Source organism: Clavelina lepadiformis, chromosome 9, assembly GCF_947623445.1.
Source record: "Clavelina lepadiformis chromosome 9, kaClaLepa1.1, whole genome shotgun sequence".
NCBI lineage: Eukaryota > Metazoa > Chordata > Ascidiacea > Aplousobranchia > Clavelinidae > Clavelina > Clavelina lepadiformis.
This window is the reverse complement of record NC_135248.1, coordinates 13,529,238-13,552,784: the sequence shown is the minus strand read 5'-3', so window position 1 is coordinate 13,552,784 and position 23,547 is coordinate 13,529,238. Positions and strand designations below refer to the sequence as shown.

General features: G+C 35.0%; 1 protein-coding gene across 4 annotated transcripts; it reads right to left on the bottom strand.

Annotated features, from left to right (window-relative positions):
- Window positions 1-4,282: 4,282 nt before the first annotated feature.
- Window positions 4,283-19,291, bottom strand: LOC143470493 (uncharacterized). 4 transcript variants are annotated; one of them, XM_076968661.1, is made up of 19 exons: window positions 19,148-19,291; window positions 18,922-19,077; window positions 16,945-17,013; window positions 15,705-15,868; window positions 14,768-14,918; window positions 14,555-14,690; window positions 13,205-13,383; window positions 11,974-12,111; window positions 10,523-11,038; window positions 9,964-10,061; window positions 9,439-9,593; window positions 8,173-8,489; window positions 7,016-7,113; window positions 6,548-6,705; window positions 5,492-5,577; window positions 5,162-5,401; window positions 4,908-5,046; window positions 4,689-4,835; window positions 4,283-4,513 (listed from the first exon to the last, which is right to left on the bottom strand). In XM_076968661.1, the coding sequence occupies exons 2-19, from the start codon at window positions 19,070-19,072 to the stop codon at window positions 4,336-4,338; spliced, it is 3,120 nt and encodes a 1,039-aa protein (XP_076824776.1). In that variant the 5' UTR covers window positions 19,073-19,077; window positions 19,148-19,291; the 3' UTR covers window positions 4,283-4,335. The 4 variants fall into 4 exon arrangements, with proteins under 4 accessions (XP_076824776.1, XP_076824777.1, XP_076824778.1 ...); XM_076968662.1 differs by having other exon boundaries at window positions 10,532-11,038; XM_076968663.1 differs by having other exon boundaries at window positions 10,544-11,038.
- Between the last annotated feature and the right edge of the window lie 4,256 nt (window positions 19,292-23,547).

The window sequence follows — 23,547 nt, the reverse complement described above, 5'->3', positions numbered from 1 at the left end:
AATCACACATCTGTTACATAGGCCTAAGCCCCAAGTCAAAAATCTTTTTTTTTGGGCTTAAAATGGACATTTCTTTCATTCGTGCCAATTTTTATCTGAATTCTGCAAGCAGCCTGGAACTTTAATACGCCAACTGTAAATGTGTGCCGATGTGTATGATGTGGTTCTTTGCAGTGAAGACAGTAAACACACAAATATGGCCGCAATGAAATTTTGCTTTTAAACTTGCTTGAGACCACATAGCCTAATAGACTACTGGAATGTGGAAAAAAGCACATAGCCTATCCGTTAGATAAGCCTAAGCCTAAAGTTGATTTTTGAGCCGAAAAACACACATTTGTCAAATTCAGGCCAATTTGTATCTAAATTCTGCAGGTGACCTGGAATTTTAATACGTGCCAACCGCTAGCAACCCTGGGGAAACCGCGGCTCTTTCGTTCATATTGTATTGGAAAAGGATTGCCAAAAGTCCTAATAAGTACTGTAACACAGAGAGCAATATATGACTTGTAAATTTCTGTCATTTTTATGATGATTTGTAATATGTACCATAAATGTAGTTTAACGGTGTGCATGTGAGTGAGGAATAGACCTACAGACGGGGTGATGTTTATGTGTGCCAATGCATATGATGTGGCTCTTTGCGGTTAACACAGTAAAACTGATCCTCATGGTCTCTGACTTGTTGGCTGCCCTTGCTCTAGACTGGCAAGCTAGCAGTAAACACTCAAGTGGCTCGCGCAATCATTGGTAAATCGCATATGACCCTTTGGCGAAAAAGGTTGGACACCCCTGGGCTAGAGTAATTACGACGCTGAAAAACAACACAAATATGCTGCCCTGTGATTGGTCGAAACAGATTTTGAAAGCCCCGACGTAAGACGTCCAACGAAATCAGAGAAATCTTATTTTTGCATACAAAAGGATCTTTAACAATCTTTCAGGTAATAATTTGTCGGCATAGTTTTAACATGTCCTACATAAAGACTCAGTCAACCTAGAGCTGATATTTTTCAAACTGCGAATATAAATGACCTTGAGGCTCATTTACATCGAGGACAATAAATTTTTCAACCGACAAACGTTGTGGTGATTTGGTCGCCCTTACAAGATTAGGTACGACATACAACCATTTCATTACAAAGTAAACACGACTTGAACCTTAAAAAATTTGGAACACTTTAATAAGAGTTTATCAAATTTGAATATTTTGTTTTAGATTAGAATGAACCCTAACAATCTTTGTTGTAGCGACAAAAGGCGCTCTTAACCTTTTGCGAGGTGGTGTGCTAATTGTCATAATTAACCTTTTTCCTACGGAATTCTCCTGCAGATCTGATGACTTTATCATGTTATTTGTGTTTTTATTTCGTGTGTTTAACAATAAGCGCTGTACTATATTTCAACCGTGTCTAGGAAACATGACACCAGTTTAATTACTTTGCATTTACGTGATTCGTACTACAGCGCTCTACGCGTTAAATCTAATATTGATCTGCAGAGCTAAACTTATCCTTAATTAACTTATCTTACCTTAACTTAGATTACTTGTTGAATTATCTGACTTTATTGCTGTGTGCAGTTAGAATACTCTAACAGTCAAACTTCTTGTCAGACGAACAGTTTTAATGTTACAACAGAAATAGTCTGAAAGAAACGGTTTTTATTGTAGGTGGGGTGGTGCTGTACACTTTCTCAATACTACGCATAATCAAGATCATAGTACTGTACTGTAATACTATTGCTTATAAAATGTCTAATGAGTTGTTATCATCATAACTAGCGTAGGAAGCTCATCTGTTTGTTTTGCTGATTTTCTTTATCTGCCTCTCTGCGTACCGTAAGTGCGTATTGTCGCTGGTGGAAGTGCGAGCTTATAAAACGTGAGAGATGGGAGTGAAATGTTCAACAAGAAAAAAGCAGCATTTCAGAACTAGTGCAGCAAGGAAAACAATGTGTTGGCGATGGTAGTTACATGTAGTTGAAGCTGACACGTAGATAAATTACACTGGCCAACGGAAAAATTTTGGCATAGGCTAGAAGGTAAGAACGATTTTAGAGTATATCAGAGGCCCCGAGCTCGAATAAGCCATTGTTTTTTGCAAATTAGCTCTAGTTTATAAGACGGTAACGAATTTTGACATTTTAGTATCTTTTAATTTTGAAGCTAGATTGCATTTATTTTTAAGGAACAGCCTTTATTAAATGTTGTTGTAAGTGTTTCAGCACTAAAACCGTAAGAATGAGCAAAAGCTAAAGACACAATGAGATTTGCTAAATGAAAAAGTGCTGCATAGCCTAAGTCTATTTTTTTCCATGTATTCAACACAAAAAATGCCCCATTTATTTGTATGTTCAACAGATTCTCTTAAACATATTGCTATGTGTGGGATTAAGCTTCTAATACCAGATTAAAACTTGCTTGAAGTGAACAATAAACAGCAGTAATTTGGTAATAACAAACCAAATTTGTAAAAAGAGACGAAATAAACAAGCAATCAATTTTTTCATTTGCCACAGAGTATTCACAGCAAAACACTACACGAAGAAATATACCTATCTCAGGATGTGCATTAGTGAAGTACTTAGATGCACTCTAGTATAAGAAAGTTTCTTCAAGATCATCTTTACACTTTGGTAGTGTTCCTTTAAAACGAATTGAAACACAGGCAAACGTATGTTCGTTGTGAAATAGCACGCGTTTCAAGCATTTGTTTGGAGCTGTCAATGAATAACCTCCATTCTTTTGGTTTATACTCAAATAGACCTATAGATGAAAGAAGTCGTTCGATGTTTTTACAGTACAGAAATTTATCTTCTTGAGAGAAAAATTGCGTTAACATTTCTTCTCTGCCCCGGTTAAACATTAAATTTTTGTTACCGAATCAAGAAGGTTATGCTATGTGTTGATTCTAAGGCTTATGTTAGTGCTTGATGGGAGATGATATAAACTAATCTAAGGTCTTATTTACCTCCCAAGCGAGAAATTTGTGCCAAACAACTCAACATTTGGGCAAAACTAAATAGCTGCTTCACATGGCTTCAATTTTTATTAACTTATGTTACTCACTAGCATACATTTCTAACTTTTCATGGCATATTTAGGAAAAAGCAATATCTCAAAAACTAGAGCCAATTAAGCAAAAGTAATGGCATTTTCGGACGCAGCGCCCCTAATATAATCCTAAATCGATCTAACATATCATGCCTTTTAAAAAAAAATTTTTTTGTTGGCCTGTGAATTATCAATGTACAGTTAAGAAGCGGGCATTTCCAATCAAAATTTTATCAGCACAGATGCTGGAAACAATCTGGCAACGTACTAAAAGAGTGTTCACTTGAAGTTATTGAGAGCAAGTTTCTAAATACCAAACGACAGTCGAAGTGTTAACGAAAAAACAAATTCATAAACTTCAATCAATAACTAGAAAACACTTTTCCAAGAAATGATGTAATGGTATTGAAAATGCAATCCAGGCTGTTATAGACCAGTCTGTCATTTTAAGCCTATCGAATGCACTTTTGTGTTGTGCTCTGCAGAATACCAAACGTTACGTTGAGATCCAATAAAAACATCATTATTCAAGACATTGACAGTTTGATTTGGGTACTGTGATACTTAACTAGGCTATCAGCGGGTAACAAACGCGCTATAAAAGGAATGAGATTAACAAACAATCGATCAAGGAATAATTAACAACTTACGTCACCTACAATCTGCTCAGCTAGCACAGAATCAGCAGATCCAGAAAAAAGCTTGTTTATGTTTTTGAGCCTATATTGTTTTTCAAAAAACGAAATTGAAAATGATTTTTGGCTAGAAACACTAAAAAACAATTTTAGCTACAATCATGCCAAATTTTAGCCTAATTCTGCTCGCGACCTGGGACATCGAAGCAGGCTAGAAAAAAAACAGCAACAATGCTGCGTTCTATCGATAGGTCTAAACAGGTTTTTCAAGCCCTACACCCTACACCAGACGTCCAACAAAACCAGATCTTAGTCTTAGGTCTTTGACGCCTCTTTATACGAAGGTAACTTTGTCTAACACTACTCAAACCTCAGGTTGTCAAGTTTCAAAATCAGTTCTTAATGAGACATTCTCATAAATAAATTTACTTTGTTCTCATAACTTGAATGGTTGTCTTACCTAGGCAAACCAGCATGCACAATATGGGTGAAGAATCTTGCATAATATACACGTCTTATTTTTCTCTTCTACCAAAAATCACTATACATCAACATTTTTAATGTTGCTAAAAAGTTATTAAACACTATTCCAGACCATAAAAAAAACTTTATTAAGCAAAGAAATACAATCGGCAACAGCAATGGTTATTTACTGTGCAAAATCTCAATTCTTGAACGTCCATGGTTGCAAAGTATGTCAGCTTTGCCATCGGCGTTTGCGTCGAGAAGAATGACCTCATCACTGGCGCCGGTGCAGAAATAAGATTCGAAAACCGCGTCTGCGTCAAAGACTGCATTTTCGGACAGCTTGACTGACAACAATCTGTAGAAAAAGAAGAAATATTGCAGTAATCTGACAATATTTTCGAAGTAAGTTAGTAGTAAACGTCGCATAAGCTCTAAGCATGGAAACAAACAAACACACAGTTCCAGTGAACAATGCTTGTGCAAAAACTTTCTTCAGTAACAAAAATTTATGGTGTAGCAGTGACATTTACTTTTTCTCCTTGTCCTGACACAGCAAATCATCCAAGCCATCACCATTGAAATCCGCCGAATATTTTGCCCCTCTACTGCAGTCCTGCATGTAACCAGACCATCCGAGTGCAGCAAAACGTCCAGATGTATCCCCGTACAAAATGTGGCTGTTAACACAAGACCGTGCACATCAGACAAATCTTTGTAAATGACGAGGAAGTTGTGAGAAGAAAACTTACAAAATGCCACTGTCCTCTCCACACATTGCATCCTGGTTAAGGTCGCCATTAAAATCGCCAAACACCCACCGGAGTGTTTTAGAAGCTGGGCAGGGATTATTGAGCGGTTTTATCGGCGTTCTCCTGAACATCTTGATCACTGGAAATATATTTAAATTATTAAATGAATGAAAAGTAGCAAAAATTGGACTTTTATCAACGAGTGCCATCTGTCAAGTATCCTGCTCTGTGTTGTACTAAAGATAAACAATTACTTGGCTCCTCGCTGTACAGCCCAACTCTACCAGATATACATGGCTGAGTGTTGCATGATAAAGGTGCAGATTCGGTTGTACGCGGGTCTGTTCCACCGGGACAATCCTTATCAAACCACCGCACTAAGGTTCCAGTTCTACTTTCTTTTTTCAGACAATGACGTCGATACCATTTCCAGCCGCCACCACAGCTTTTCGTGCAAGGAACACTTTCGTACCAAGCGGACCATTGCGGACGCGCTGAAGAAATGAAAGATAAGCTGATTGCAGTTGAGCAAAAAGTTTTAAATGGAATATTTGCCTGAGTTTCTGATTTGGTAGGTCAAATACCGTCTGTACATTGTGGTACGTTGCACTTTATAGCATTTGAAGTCTTTCCAACGCACGTTCCAACAACTCCTTGGCAGGTTCTAGACCTAAACGAATAACGCGAACAATACATCAAATAACTGCCCATAAATTAGAAGAATTTAACTGATTTCAGGCTTTGTAAGAAAGTCTACAACCAACCTTTGACTAAAATAAATAAATTAAAGAGCAAATATGGATCAGAGAGTCTACTACTACCTTCACTTGTACATAGATATACAAATCCATGAACTGTGTGTTAGTTTGGACATGATTAAAGCAAGACACGTGCATTTAACTCTTGGATACATTTCGCATTTGGATGCCAATACGTAGTGGTTTAGCAATCATTAGCAAAAAAAGTATCACAAGGTTAACTTTATTTCGAAGTAGATGGCAACTGTTATGATGTATAAAAGCAAAAACAAACATGCTTGGTGACTGGGTTTGGTGAGTTGTGGCCTAGCATCTACTTTCACTCGTACAAATACACGAAAGCTCAGCTGGCTCAAGCTTAATCAAGCTTATTTGAGTACTTGATATAATTTAAAACGCTTTAGTTAAATTAATTTACATGCTTGCCCATGGCCAGCTGTTAAGGTGGTGATATATTACGAAAATATTACGAGTTTCAAGAAATTTGCCCGGAAAAAAATTGAACATATTCGAGATATAGATAGATGGGTTTTGGGTCACCAAAGTCTCAGTTCGGTATTTTATGGTTAAAAACGTATAAATTAATCCTAGTTTATGTTGAATGCATGACATCCTACATTAACAAATATCAATCAAAGAACCAGAGCTAGGCGCATGGATTTCACTTTATGACATCATACTTGTCATCAACTCACACTTGTCTTAGCCTGTCATTTTTATTTGAAATAAAACTGGCTTCAATAATAATTATGTTATTATTGTATAATAGTTTCTATATTATTCTATAATAGTTTCTATATTCTACACAGCACTTAGTTCATATCATTTTAATCGGCAAACTTTAAGTGTAACATATTTAGTATTTACGCCAAACAGTTCAACCTGATTTGGTATGAGTTGTCCCCACAAGTTCTGGTGCATTGTCCATATGCGGTCCAGGGACTCCACTGAGATGGCGACTGGCAATTGCTAGGACGATCACTATCAGCACATTTCTTTCTCCTGAATGAGTATGTGTTGGGATAGTGATATTCACAATCCTGCAAATACAATGTAAAAGCAACTGCTCGATTGTAATAAAAACACTTAGTTAAGAAATCAAATACTCAAACATTCTAATATTTTCATTACTATAACAATTTCACCACCACGCTAACATTTGATGCACAACACAACAACTGTGCAATGGGAATTGCTATGCCATTTAATCTATGCACACCGTTTTGTAGTACCACATGTGATAGTTAAAAAATGTTTAAAGCTTAAACCTCTGCTTACAATTTTTTACTTGGGCTCATTAGTTAGCATTTCATTTTGCACAAAAAAATGAAACAATGAAATGGTACTTACAGTAATAGTTCCATAAACACAAGAGCGATGAGAAAGTATATATTGATTAGTACACCTGCATTTGCTCCATGGTCCAAACTGACCCCAATGTTTTGGCCCTGACAAATAATACAAGTTTTATAAAAATTCACAACAGTTTACATTGTAGAGATTGAACAAGAATGGCCTGAGTAGCTTTCGAAACCATTTTCTTACTATACTTAGGTCTAAATATACACACATGGAATATCAGAGTTGTAACTACTCAAGCCACATTTTCAAAAAACTCCAATATTTGAGTAAAGTGCTAGCTGTCAGTTTACTCTCCCACCAGATAATATTTTATTGTAGGAACGTGTAACACAAACGTGGTTTGAATTGTTGCATGCACAGTTTTTTTCAAATGCAGATGAATAAATTTGTTTCAGTATTCATAACACATCAAATCTAAACATAAAAACAGGCTTGCAATGCGAAGATATGCATTTCAAAACTTGAATGTCAACCTAAAACGTTTTACTGTAATTACATCGAGTTTCAATCGTTTTTTTCAACATACCGTTATCAATCAACTTGCCTGACTAAGTTAAGAAGAGAATTGTAAAAAAGAAATTGAAATAAGTTTATCTTGAAAAAAAACTTCTGGTTTGACATTATCTTGGCATGAAGTTTCCTTGCCTTCATTTTAACATACTTCTACTGCTAATAATGGAATATGTTACTAATTTGTGAGTTTAAGATTAAGTATTATTTTGATTTTTTTATAAAGGTTTGGAAGCTTTTGAACAAGCAATGCACTAACAGTCCACATTTTAAAGTGTTGTAATTGAAAATATCACACATAATGAATAATTTTCTTGCACTGCTTAAGCAGCATGTTGACTGTTTTATGGGTATTAAGCAAGCTATTTGATAGATAAAGCTTGCATTGCATAGAGGGCATGTACCTGTACTCATACTCACACTATAAGATGTTTTGTAAAGTAATTTTTTTCATTACCTTTCTTGAAAAATAAGTTTCCTCTAAAATAATAAATTTAATAATATTGCAATGCATGATTTGCTTTGTTGTAAGAAGGTAAAGATCTAGTTATAGAATATACTTTACATATTCTATAATAACTGCAATGCATTTTTATCGACATAACCAATAAATTGAAAAAAAATCTTAGTTATACCTGTATAACCAGTTGAACCACCACCAGTTGAACCACCGCCAGTTGAACCACCACCAGTTGAACCTCCGCCAGTTGAACCACCACCAGTTGAACCACCGCCAGTTGAGCCACCACCAGTTGTGCCACCACCAGTTGAACCACCACCAGTTGTACCACCGCCAGTTGAACCACCACCAGTTGTGCCACCACCAGTTGAACCACCACCAGTTGTGCCACCACCAGTTGAACCACCACCAGTACATCTCGGGACAGTGCAGGGTATAGTACTAGCACTGACTCCATAGCACTTACCATAACCTGCAGGGCAATCTCTCTCCCTAAAACAAAGCATGCACATATTACCAGTCTAAAATTTAACTTGTATTTTTCATGTTCTTGTAAGCCAGACATTATTCTGCCACCCAGACAATGCAACGTGACTAGAGCAGCCACTGAGTCATGCTGTTATTCAATACCCGCATGCCCTGTATTGCGTGAGGAAGACAAAAGCCATAACTTGGTCTGTGGTTTGCTCCTTTGAGTCACACTCACAAGAACTTGCCTTTTCCCAATTGTAAAGCATTGAGCAAAAACACTCATTAATTGCTCAATACTGTTGAGGTTTATTGAGCTTTAAACCTTATTTCTGGGTTTGTTGGCGTCATAAATAAAATCTAATCTAATAAAATTTCTGGTAACATCTTGGTATTTAGTATGTACATTACTTTTGTCAGGTTTGCCAGTTATATTTCAACTTTTAAAATGGTCCCGATAAAGTAGTTGTTTAGCTGAAAATTTTCGATAAAAATTGACTCTGCATATAAATGAACAATTTCAAGTGATGTTTCTTTTCAACAGGTGATACTACATTAACTATTGAAATATTTACTTCTACTGCAAATACCAGTACCCAAAAACAGCAACAAAATCTAAAAATGAGCTGTAGTTTAGCATCTGATTTCACTATCTGTGAGTTAAGCTATTGTGAAACATGGTTTCTCGGAAAAAACTTAATATTTTTAATTCATTGACTCGCCGTTGATTTATGGTTAACTTATTTTAACATCTGCTTCCCACTTTGACAAAACTTGACCTAATAAAAACTAATTTACCATTGTATAAGATTCAGTCTATGTAAAGTTAAATATTGAAAACATATTAAACATTGCAATATTTCATTGTAACATTATAATATTCAGTCGGTGTAAATGTGAATAAACTCAAAAAATATTTAACATTGTCCAACAACACAAACTTAATTTAGGGATATATTTACACAAGTTTAACCTCTGTCTAAAAGCATAAGTTCCACAAGTTCTGGAACATCGTCCATAACTGCCCCAGGGTCCCCACTGAGCTGAAGTGCAAGTTGTTGGTCGATGATTAGCAACGCATTTCCTTTTATTGAACAGGGAAACATTGGGAAACTTCTTTCTGCATTGCTGCATATACACCATAATACTAACTATAAACAGAAGATTAAACGTAAAAAAACTATAAAGCCAAAACAGTCATTAAACTTTAGATTTTATTCTGATTTCCACTGATATATGTTTACTATGTAATTACAGCGCATCTTTTACCATCATCTGGTAATGTATGCTCAACGTATTAACGAACAACTCTTTTGGGCTTAATTTTGTTACAGTTTAACAGCATTGCTCTGAGTGCTGGAACACCGTCACTATAGCACAACATACTCAGCACATCGCAGAACTTTCAGTTTCAACATATTTACATTCTGTTAATTGGACTTTTGTTAAGGAACATTTCTTTCCACACACAACCAACAAAAACGAAAAAGGTACTTACAGTATACGTTCCACCAATGCAAGTACGCCTAGCAAAGGAAAATGCACTTGTACATGTGCACTGTCCATATGGTCCAAAACCACCCCAACGTATGGATTCTAAGAAACAATAAAAATTTGCTGAAAATAGAAAAATTTACATTCCGCTGTTTCAACGAAACAGTGACAACATAACTTTAAATACGAGCACAGTGTAGCTCATGAACAACTGTATTGTAATGACTAATGACTTAATGAGCATTGTCAAAATTCTGAACATGATTTACAGTTTGAAAAACTCAATTAATGTATTATTTTAAACACAAATGAATTTACAACAATTTCTAACCGAATAAGATGGTGAGACAAATAAATAACACTAACAAAAAAAATTTTAATATGTCAGTGACACCGCAGTGAATTTATAACAACCAAGATATACATTCTATAGTCTTGTGACAGAAAATCAGATCTTTACAATGCAAAAGGTATAAGCACTTGTATAAAAAAATTAATTATTATTCTTGTTTGTAGGTAAAACAAATGAATGATAACGAAAAAAATAATATTAAAAATAAAACCTGTTGTACCACTGCTACCACCTGTTGAACCACCGCTGCCACCAGTTGAGCTGCCACTGCCACCAGTTGAACCACCGCTGCCACCAGTTGAACCACCGCTGCCACCAGTTGTACCACCGCTGCCACCAGTTGTACTGCCACTGCCACCAGTTGAACCACCGCTGCCACTAGTTGAACCACCGCTGCCACCAGTTGAGCTGCCACTGCCACCAGTTGAACCACCACTGCCACTAGTTGAACCACCGCTGCCACCAGTTGTACCACCGCTGCCACCAGTTGAACTGCCACTGCCACCAGTTGTACCGCCACTGCCACCAGTTGAACCACCACTGCCACCAGTTGAACCACCGCTGCCACCTGTTGAACCACCGCTGCCACTAGTTGAACCACCGCTGCCACCAGTTGAACCACCACTGTTGCCTATTTTCAAGTTTTTGCAGTACAGTGCATTCAATTCCTTGACATCCTCTTCAGATAAGTCATCCCTATAGTCAGGCACTCCTTTTGTTTTAGTATCTAAAATCGTGTTTCAACAAATAAAAACACGTCAATCAAATCAGTCAAACCTACACAAGTCAATCCTGCTGTCAAGATAAATCATATTTCAATAGTATGGAAATTTCAACTGAAACTGCATGGAAGAAAGTTTTAAGTTCATGCAATGTTTAGCGAAAAGATGTCATAAAAAAATTCAAATTTTTATGCCAGGGGTGGACAACGTTTTGCTCATGCCGTTCCACTTTAATGCGAGGTGATGGCCTGTGATCTGCTTGACAATGTTATCACGTAGGAGTTCTGCAAGAGTTGTAATGAAGTGACCTATATTAATGTTTTGTCATTGGGCTAATTTCTACACTTTTGTTGATCATATGTTGTGTTCCATGGCATATAAACCTGTACATCCATGGTTGACTGGTTGTCACCTGCATGATTATGTATTACAACATGCCAATATAACTTGGTTTAATCAACCTGATCTCATTATACCCTTTGACAATCCGTGAGTGCTTAGTGGGATGGATGTGTAGCTTTTCATTTGTGTCGTCCTTTTAATCTATCCCAAAGCGTTACAAACTTGTTTTCCAACAATAACTACATAAGTAGGCCTATATTGTTCTCTGGGCACTGGGAACGCAACTTTCTGATTTATCTGACATGTTCCGTAAAAATATTTCATATAGCACACACAGATTACAGCAATAATGATCTCCAGCAATAAAATAGTTACAAAAAAGATTATTGAAATCAATGTAATCAGTGCAATAGAAAGTAGGTTAAGAGCAAGTTAACGTCCAAACTCCAAAGTATGAATCAAAAAGCAGAGGAAGCATGGTGCAGTTGCAAATGCAACAAGGAAGCTCGACAACGACTAAACAGAATTGACCGGTTGACCACCTAGCAAGCTAGCATTGATATAAGTCAGGTATAGCACATATTGAAAGATTTTTTACCAGGTAACTTCTCCAGAACTACTTTTCCATTTGATGAAAAGTCTTTTTCTCCGTAATGCATAAGCGAGTCAAAATCATATGACGATCCCAAATCAACTGCAAATTTCAGTGGAATCTTTTCGAATTGGATTTCCGATCCTTAAAAACATTCTATTATTAGGTATAACTGACAATAAACATATGATAAATGTAAACTAACTGTCAAATGTAAGTAACTACCAACCGGTGAAAGCAAGCTGTCAACTTATCAAAATAAAACTTATCTTTCAGAGGAGTCAATTATACTTTCATGACATATGAAAGTCCATTGCTCAAGAGTTGAGTAAAAGGAATTTTAAACTTAAGAATTAAAATTTGCTTTATGTGTCAAAACATAATATACTAAGACAGCCTATTTCGTGTAGCATTCTCATAAAAGTGCTCCTAAAAAGGTCACGCTTGAGGGAAGATCCGGCAACATAACCCTGAATTACTGAAGTTAGGCGCCAATGATATAGAGTACAGGCGACAGTGTACAGCACATTTAAGCAGGAATAGCTACATTGATAGAACTGAGAACGTATATGATCAAATAACAATAAAATTTTAATTTCTGAAAACTCCGCATGCTTAAATTAGGCTCACACAAAATTTGATAAAAATAGTTATTTAATTCATTCCATGAATAACAACAAGCATATGGGTTGATCAGCAGTTGCCATCAGGTGGTACGTGAGAAAATTTCAGTGCCAAATACAGTACCGATAAGCTGATTTCACGCAAACAGGTTACAATGGTAAAGTAACTGTAACGACAAGAATTGTTTGCCGCTCACTAAACACATCTGAAAAAATTTGGCCAATTCACATATCAAAGACTATTTGAAGCTATGAGTGTTTAAATATCAGTGAGTTGAAAATACATTTGTGGAAACTTTTTAAAGTAACAGCCACAAGAAAGGCCTTACAAGTTTTTGACAGTTTTGTTACAATTGCTTGAGCATCACTGGAACAATAAAATGGACCCTCATGTGTGGCACATCTGCACTTTTTTCTAAACTTCATAAAAGTGATCACTGAATTGTGATCATTAAATAATAAATTTAGCTGCTAGTAAAGGCTAAAAACTTGACAGACAGTGAATTCACAGTCAGGGCGTTTAGCAATCATCCTTTTGTGTAAGCTGCAATAACATCCAAGTTTTTTAACCTATCTGAAAAATTGAGATAAAGTGAGGAATAAAGATATCAAACCTTTCTGTAAATTTTCCGAGTGAAATATAATATATTCATCACGATCAGGCCGACATTGTTCATGGTCAAAACCAAAGGCGTGTAATAGTTCGTGGGCGACAGTAGACCAGTGATCACAGCCTGACCCAATGCTTAGATCTTGGCCAGTGCCAGGACGAATTAATTTCCCAACCTTAGACCTGCAATATATTGACATTGAAAATACCACTGATTAAAACTCAATTTAATTTGAAAAAAATGCAGTATAGATGATGATTACTAGGGTAAGAAAGGATGTTATAATGTTAAATGATAGTTTTGATTTGATAATCATGTTTTTGGTGTTAAACCGTCCACTTTCCAGGGTATGCATTGTCGGAATACAGAAGACGACTTAATACGAATACCATATAACAAGAATCCATGCTACCCGGCACAAAATTACAGGCAATTTATTTCTTCTCAAGCATTTTACACCTTTAATCCAGAAACCCTGCTGTATGATTATGGCGCTTAAGATTAGATGCGTTAAATAGATACGAAAGAAGTAGTCTGGGTTAAAAATTGGTCACATTTAAACGATCGTATGAAAACATTTGACAGCAGGAAACTGTAGTATTGACCTTTTAAAACTGAGTATTATCGTACATATTTGCACATTTCAGTCGTAAGTTTGTAAATTAGGTAACTAGAAGATTAAATATGATACACATGACATTCTGAGCATCACATAACAATCCCCAAACAACAACAGTGAGTTACTACAAAGAACCGTCAGCTGCAAACATTACAGGTAGAAAAAGTTTCATTAAAACAACAGATTGTACTTGATTTAATTTGATGAATATTGTGTATTTTCTACCTCCACAGTCTACATGTATGTATATTTGATATTTCATACAAATCAATTTTTACTATTTGTACATTACTTGTTACATCTGTGTCATCTGTTACACTATTTGCTATATTTGAGCTTAAAGAGCTTTCTCATAATTTTGTCATTAAACGACTTTTCGCTAGTGGTCTTTGTAGTTGCTGGGAAACTACTGTTGTTTATTTCTGTTATAAACAATATTGCAATGAAATAATTGGTAATAACCAAGAACTTAAAATTAAATTACACAGTCAGTAAAAAGTAACTGTTGAACATCTCTGTTATTAACGATATTGCAATACAATAGTTGTTAGTTATCAATAACTTAAAATTAAATTACACTGTCAGGAATCGAAACTTTATGCAATCTTTTGCAAAAGTAATTGAACAACTTATATAAAGTGGCATCAAGTATCATCCCAGTAACTTTAAAAACTTAAAAAGAAGTGTTAAAAAAGCTATAACAATATGTTACAATATTCAAATCTAGGACATACCAACATCCATTATCCCGAATATATTTGATATACGATGAATCTGATGAAGGTAAGTAAGGCTTAAATTTAAAGCATGATTGCTTCTCCAATTCACCGTGTCCTTCTTTGATTGCTTTAACAGCTCCTGGGACTGATTCTGGAATATCAAAGTGGTGGAAATTCTAAAAAAACTGATTCTTCAGCATGAAATTAATAAAATTATGCAGAACTTACTAATTGCGCGATCCATTTCGAAATAAATTACATTTTTTTGATCCTCAATGTCCTCATTCCATCGTGCATTAATATATGGATGAGGAGTCAGTGCTGATCCATGCTGAAGTGAAAATTCTTGATACTCGTCATCTTCTTCATAACCGTAAACCTGAAATAATAATACTGAAATCTTTGTCATTTATTGTTGAGTTGAGGAAATCAATGCAGCGTTTTAACTCATCCATGATCTTTTAAAACCTAACTTTACCCATTTTAGTACTCACTAGTTCAGATTTCAGAATTTCAATGAACCTTTGTGAACAAAAATCTTTATATATCTTATCTTAAGTTTCACATAAATATTCCAAATCTATAAATAAGTTCAAAAAAAAATAATAAATTTTTTATTTTTCTCTAGGTATATTTTATGCTTCTTTGTATACATATTTATACAGTGTATATGCATTTTTAAATATATATATATATTCTCTATATCGGGGTTGTTCAAATGGCGGATCTCGATCCGGATCCAGATCTTTTTAACTTTTTGTGTGGATCTTTAAATCTAAACCAACTCATCATTTTTCTCACTGAAATCTACTGATCTTCCAATGTAATCTTGCAGCTGAAGCACACATCACTTTTGGCTTTTACAAAGTTATAAATATGTTGTAGGCGCTACAATGTACAATACGTTTACTTAAATAAAGCACCATACAAATTAAAGCATATCCAATATGTTAACTATTCGTATTTAGTGGTTCATCACGTCGTCAGGTTTGGCTGTGGTGGACCATGGCAGAAAGTATTTGAACACCCCTGCTCTATAATATATTTCTCTATAAACTGTAGTATTGCTTGAATTTGAAATTTTCTAATACTGCCGAACACTGATTTATCTACACTACTCAGATAAAACAAGTACATACAATAAAATATAAATCTTGCGACCCACTTTCAAAAATCTTGGTAATTGAGTCTCATCTATTTGAATATCTCCTTGAAATGAGTTGGTATCTACTGCACATTTACAGCTCACTGGGCATCTATCTCTGTCCATTTCATAACCAAATGGACACGAAAATGAGCAAAGCGAGACATCAAAATCACATTCAACCTCTAGAAACAAATAAAATCAATAAACTGACTTTAAATGATGTAGTACTAAAATTTTTGACCTGAAAATAGAAAAAATGGGGTCTACTGGTAAAAATGTGGTGTTCCTTAGGATCACCTAAAATGTGTTCGCAAAATTAATATATTGCCATAGGTGCAGGTTGACTTGAAAGTAAATTTTTTGATCAAACATATGTGCTTAATTGTTGCTGTTTAATTATTGCAATGCAATAGTGAACGTGATAAATGAATTTTGACTTTTTAAAAAAGTAATCAAGATACGATGTTGCAAAAATACCACAGTCCACAGGTAACTAAAAAAAATTATAATTAAACATATTACAAGCGATGAATCCACAGGGAAAGCAACATACAATATCTTGTTTATTTAAGCTTATATGCCTAATTGCCATTTGCCAGCTATTTTAGGTATTTCTGCAAACCCCTACTTATGACATAATGAAAGGGTTTTGTGCGGTAACAATAATGTCGTATCAACATTTTAAACAAATAAAACTAAAAAAATGAACAATGACAAAAAGTTCTACATAGCTGTAAATATTTGAAAAATGTGATCCCAAATTTTTAATTTTCCAAACTTTTTGATATGTCGAGTTGAAAAGAATGAAAAAGTAACTACATGTTTAGGCCATTGGGTTCGGTATTCTATCGATAGTGCAACAGGTAGTAACAAAATATTACAAAAATAAAACTTTTCATAAATGACATTAGGCGATATTTTGAACTTATCCCATTACTATCATTTATCATACTTAGCCCTAATACAGATTTGAATATTACATTGATCTCATTTTGTACCAATGAGCATCAACCAGTCAGCCCCAATAATCAGCCTGGCCTATTCCTACGATTTGTAGTTCAGATTTTCTATATTCTTGGTTGCACTTTTTATTCACACCAACAAGTGGGCTTCAATAACACGAGTAGCAACTTATTGCACATCTATTGGTTATTCTAATGTTATTAAACAAAGGGTCTATATTTTGCCATTATTGCATCACAGGTGACATGAGTACAAGATTTATATACAAGAGCATATCAATCTTTACAAAAATTACCTGGACAGGTGTTCCTTTGCAAGCCATTTGTGCTGCTTCTTCTGATTTCCATGCATGGATCAGTTGACCCTGTTTAAAAAGATTATTTTACAAAAAGGGGAAAAATATGGGTGCAAAAAGCACAAAGTTTGCAACGACCAATTCCAAGTATCCAAGCATGGCTTGTGGCAGGCTGTAAACAAGCTCATGACATTTGAAAAAAATTTCGACTGAACCTGCTTTTCAAAAGACCATCAATTTAGAGTTTTCATCAAGAACAGAGTTTTGAACCCATAGTTTTCCAGAAAATAATAATAAAGTAATAATGATAATAAAAAATAATAAATTAAAAAATTATAAAAGGATTCCATTAATTATGAAAAAAAAATTCCATCATCGTGGAACTGACCAAAATCTTGAGTTGAACCAAAAACTATTATATCTTAATGTAATAAACCAGGGGTGTTCAAATGATTTCTACCATGATCCACCACAACCAAACTTGACAACATGATGATCCACTAAATACGAATAGTAAATATATTGGACATGCTTTAGTTTTTATGGTGCTTTATTCATGAAAATGTACCCTACAACATAATAATCACTTTGTAAAAGTCAAAAGTGAAGTGTACTACAGAATGGCAGCCTCAAACTTTTTTTTTTGTTCAATATTCAATGCTTTCTTGCCTTTGTGTTTCTAATTGAACAAATATCTGCGTATCGACCAACAAACAATGTCTGCGTAATGCATATTGACAGCCACGTGTTAACCTTATCATTACCGGGCTCGCGACTTTACTATTTTAACTAGGTTGTGGCCGACCCTGCACACACATTTTCAATCATTAATTACTTGACAATTATACGTCGTAAACGGATAGAATTTTTACATGTTAATAGCAAAAAATCTGGCTTCCTGTATATATCATAATTGTAAAACTAAAAAAAGAACATTTAGTGTAAATTAAGTATTTCTACAAGTGATACATTTCTAGAAGTTTTTCTTGTTTCGCCGCGGCCCCCCGCTGTGCAGAAAACCAGCTGACCGCGCAAAGAGAAGACAAGAGAATAGTTAGTCGAGCTAGTAGTGCGTAAATGAGTAAACGAAAACAATACGCTTCAATGCTGAGAGGGAGCAAAATTATGCTATTATAAATTCAAAAAATTAATTTCAACACTGACAATTAGTATCCACATGAAAATACAGTAAAAAGTTTTTTTTCAAGGCTACATTCGAAGATCCACACAAAAAGTTGAAAAGATCCGGATCCGGATCGCGATCCACCATTTGAACAACCCCGTAATAAACATTTTTGTGCAAGCTGCTTTAGACAAAAAATGAGAAAATTACAAAATAACATGTCATCAATCAACGATATTAATGAAACGAGGTTTGTAAATTGTCATTTAAAGTAGTTTCCTTCATTGACATGAGTGTTCAGATTGATAATAACTCAGTAATTCATGGATTTGAAATAAGTTCAACTCCTTTTGGAAAATTTATCATTCTCTGAAATAAGCTCTAGTACTAAGCAACCGTGAAAACAGAGTTAACAGCGACTATCTTTACAACATTACTATCAATGTAGACAATAAATTACCAAAAAACACCAAAAGGACATAAATGTATTATTTTATATCACAAGTCTATGCCAATTTAAAAATATCTAACAGCAAGTTGTTGCATAGTGCTAATATTTTCATAACAAATAGTTTATGGCAAATGAAGAACTCGAAAGGTAGTGAGTGACTTTTCTTGTCAGTATAAAGGGGCTATGAAGGCAATGGCATTTTGAAGCTGTGGCTTCTATTATATCAAATAGACAATGCACAGAGAAACTTAGCCAAAATTTCACAACCCCAATAATAATGTAACAATGTTGATAATTTAATTAGTATCAAAAACTAGTTATACACGATTTTTCATTTGACTTTAAAACGATTTTATAAAGAAATATAACTTTTGCTTCTGAATATAAAAAATCCTTATATTACCTGAAAGAGTAGAAACTACAATTGCAGCGATACCAGCGGCAGCAAATAAAATGGAGGCAATTTTTATGTATGTGGCATTGGTAATAACATTTTCATTGCCATTTGATTGGGGTTTTTCGCTTGTTTCCAGTTGTTTGCTTGATTTTTCCATTGTTTCTAAAAATGGTGAAAAATTTAGAAATATTCATCAATTTACAGAACAATCGATATTTGAAAAAAATCCTACCTTTGAGCTTTCTCCATGAATGAGAAATATTTGAATATTATTCCATTACTTTTCAAATTTAATTTGTTTATTTGATCAAACAATGAGGGAGAATAGAAAGTAATAGACTAACAGAAACACATTGCTTGCTGTCGAAACACAAGTAAGGTAGTTATTGGTATCACACTTCATTCGATGCATTGAGATTTATCAGTTTTAAAGGTTTTTCACTTTATGGGGCCAACAATACTCACGAAGATTGGATAACCACTGGTTGTCATGTAATATTCTAGCAAGCATTTATAAACTTTTTAAACTCTCAACTAAAAACCAGTCATTAAAGCATTGTATCTGTTAGACAGTTGTTTGAAATTTTTGCCCAAAATCTTATTGTTGCAAAACTGTTTTGATCAATGCTGCAACTATCAAAGTTGGCCTCTTTTAATCTTACAAACTATTTTTTAACTTAATTATTTAATCCTACCAGAATACTGTCTTTTAAACTGGTTACCAGCAGCCAATAAAATAACTCTCTAATTTACCAGCCACTCGTTACCAAAGTAGAAAATGTAGCGTGTTGCATGCAAATTTAAAATAAACCAATTTTTGCTCTAAGTAAAAAATACTATTGTTGGTGGCATATTCAAATGTAATAGCATAGTTTAGGGGAGATTAATGCTTACAGTAAACATGAAATTAAACAAATGACAGTATTTGTTATTGAATCAATCACAGACACATTCAACTTCACATGTTTACTTGCAGCAGGTCACAACCTGTGACTGCGTACTTAAACTGTGCTCTTAGGTTCTTTTGCTTAAAATTAACCAATTTATTGTTAAAATATTATTGTTGTTAGGAGAGTTAAATCTGATACCATATAGTTTGTAAACATTAATCACCCATAACTTCTTTTGCAGGGTGAAAATGCAATAAATTCTCAAAAAAAATCAAACAGCTGCAGTCTAGGCTGGGACGAGCAAAACGTATAGCGCTGACCATCAATAGCTGAATTTTTGCGCCAGCTACATGGTAGTGTTCTCACTTGTTCATATGTTTCGGGTCTTTTGCTCGACACCAGGAGATTTTTAAGGCTGGGAGGTTATAGCTACCTTAAGCAATTAGAGATTGGTTTGGAAAAAATAGGAAAAGTGTAGAATCAATATTAAGGGTGCTTGGTTAATTTTCAGCTATGTGGTTTCTGGATATAAAGCTCTTATTCCAGGAGCTTATGATGGGGTTTGTTATGTGGTTTCCTTTGGATTTTTCAATATAGTTGTTCAAGAGCTCAAGAATAATGCAAACCTAGATTAGAAGGCACAGTTAAAAAATGAGTTGGCCTTCTAATTGCTGAAAAATTAGTCTTTTGTTATTATTTTGTGACATTTTCAGAGACGAAGCCTACGCAGTTATAAAAGGCATTTTCCAAGGCCTAGTTTGTTTTTATGTAATAAAATAATAAAACTGCAATTACTCGAAAACCGCCTGATGGGGGCCCATATGAAGTTTTGTCGGAGAGTAAATCATAAAATGAGTAAATGAGAGTTACATATGATGTAAATGAGAGTTTACATCATATTGGCATATGGAAAAAACACACACATCTGTTACGTAAGCCTGAGCCCAAAGTCAAAAGGGATTTTTTTGGGCTTAAAATTGACATTTTTCCATTCATGTCAATTTTTATCTGAATTCTGCAGGCAGCCCGGAATTTTAATACGCGTCAACCGTTAATGTGTGCCAATGTGTATGATGTGGTTCTTTACGGTAAAGACACCAAACACACAAATGCGGCCGCAATGAAATTTTGCCTTGAAACTTGCCTGAGTTCACATAATACACTACAAGATTATGGAAAAAAAGCACATAAGCTATCCGTTAGATAAGCCTAAAGTTGATTTTTGGGCCGAAAAACACACATTTCTCCAATTCAGGCCAATTTGTATCTAAATTCTGTAGGTGACCTGGAATTTTAATACGTGCCAACCGCTAGCAACCCTGGGCGAACCGCGTCTCTTTGCCTGCTATTATGCGGCTCTTTCGTTCACATTGTATTGGAAGAAGATTGTACAAGACAAGGATTGCCAAAAGTTCCAATAAGTACTGTAACAAAGAGAGCAATAAATTACTTGTAAATTTTTGTCATTTTTATGATGTTTTGTAATATTTACCCGGTACCATAAATGTACTTTAACAAAGGTGTGCATGTGAGTGAGGAATAGGCCTAGACGGGGTGATGTTTATGTGTGCCAATGTGTTTAGGGTGGCTCTTTGCGGTTAACACAGTAAAACTGAGACTCTTAGTCTCTGACTTGTTCGCTGCCCTTGCGCTAGACTGGCAAAACTAGCAGTAAACACTCAAGTGACCCTTAGGCCAAAAAGGTTGGACAGTGGACACCCCTGGGCTAGAGCAGGGCTTCTCAAACTATGGGTTGCGACCCCAAATGGGGTCGCGTATTGAAATTTTTGGGTCGTAATGAAATAGTTTAATTTAGTCTAGTGCCGGTAGGTTGTAGTCTTGTCATGATGTCAATCTGAAGTGACCAAGTTTTTCAAAAAATCACATGGAAATGACTGCATTTTAGGGCCGTTATGTAAGCGGTCCTTGATGACTTTACAACCAGCCCAGCCTGTGCACATGGAAAAAGACTATTAAATATTTTTATTGTCATGTTAATAGGCTATCCATTTCCAAGAAATGTGTTTTTTAAGGATTGACCGCAACCGTTGGTGTGAAATGTCGAACGATAAAATATAACCAGTCGTAGATAGTTTTAATAGACAAAAGAACTAACCCCGTTTTAATGTCATTAACGTGAATGTCCCCATAATGGGGTCGCATAGAAATATCTTTTTCAAAATGGGGTCGCAGAACAAAAAAGTTTGAGAAGCCCTGGGCTAGAGCAATTCCGACGCTGAAAAACAACACAACCACAACAACTGTCCTGTGATTGGTCTAAACAGATTTTTAAAGCCTCTACGTAAGACGTCTAACGAAATCAGAGAAATCTTATTTTTGCAGACAAACACATCTTTTATAATCATCTAAACTAGGTGGGCAAACTACGGCCCGCCGGCGCTTGCAGAAACTCCTACTCATCACTTATTGTTTTAATTAAACAGGTTACATGACAAAATATTATTCCCTTTACAAGTGTGCTTTTCTCTTCATGTTCAGTGCGTAAACACACACACACGTCAGTCGCGCATGTATTGCAACATGCTTTCAGCAACTAGCCTTACACTTCTCACGCATTGTTTGATTCAATCATTTGATCATAAAATACAAAAACGGTAGCGGCCACCTTAGGCCTACCAGTACTTCAACTTTCCTCCAAATAGTTTTTCATTGTTATTTGAAACGCACAGTTTAATGTTTTCTACTTCGACAGGATTTTTTTTAAAAAATAAAAGATTTATATTTTTCCTCTTAAAATAATGAGTGCTGTTAAGAAGCGAAAGATTGAAGACGAAAGTCTTGTTTTCAATAAGGAGTGGACTGTTAAATACTATTTTATCGAAATTGCGAATAAAGCAGTTAGCTTGTTGTGCAGTGAGTCCAAATATAAAAATGCATATGCCGTGACGCATATGAATATGCGTTTATTTGAACACCGGGTAAATTTTCCTACTTTGTAATGAGAGTGTGCGGCCCCCCGGTTGCAAAATTTTTTTAAATGTGGCCCTCAGTAGAAAAAGTTTGCCCACTCCTGATCTAAGTAATAATTTGACGGTATAGCTCTAACATGTCCTACATAAAAACTCAGTCTAGAGCTGATATTTTCAAACTGCGAATAAAAATGTACCCTACTGTTCCTTATTATTATTAAATTAGAATTATATGTATTAAAATTCCAGGCTGCCTGCAGAATTCAGATAAAAATTGATATGAATGGAAGAAATGTCCATTTTAGGCCTAAAAAACACTTTTGTCTTGGGACTTATGTAACAGATGTGTGATTTTTTCCATATGCCAATATGATGTAGCCCACTCTCATTTACTCATTTTATAATTTACTCTTAGGCAAGTTTACAGGCAAAATTTCAAATAGCCCCCATCTCGCGGTTTTCAAATAAGTTGCAGTTTTATTATTTTATTACATTAAAAACAAGCTAGGCCGAGGAAAATGCCTTTTTGAACTATGTAGGCTTCGCCTTGGAAAACATCACCAAATAATAACAAAAGACTTTTTCAGCAAATAGACCTACTCCACTTTTAACTGTGCCTTCTAATGCAGGTTTGCATTATTATTGAGCTCTTGAACAACTACATCGAAAAAGCCAAAGGAAACCACATAACAAACCCCATCATAAGCTCCTAGAATAAGAGCTTTATATCCATAAACCACATAGCTGAAGATTAACCAAGCAACCTTAATATTGATTCTATACTTATTCCTATTTTTCCAAACCAATCTCAA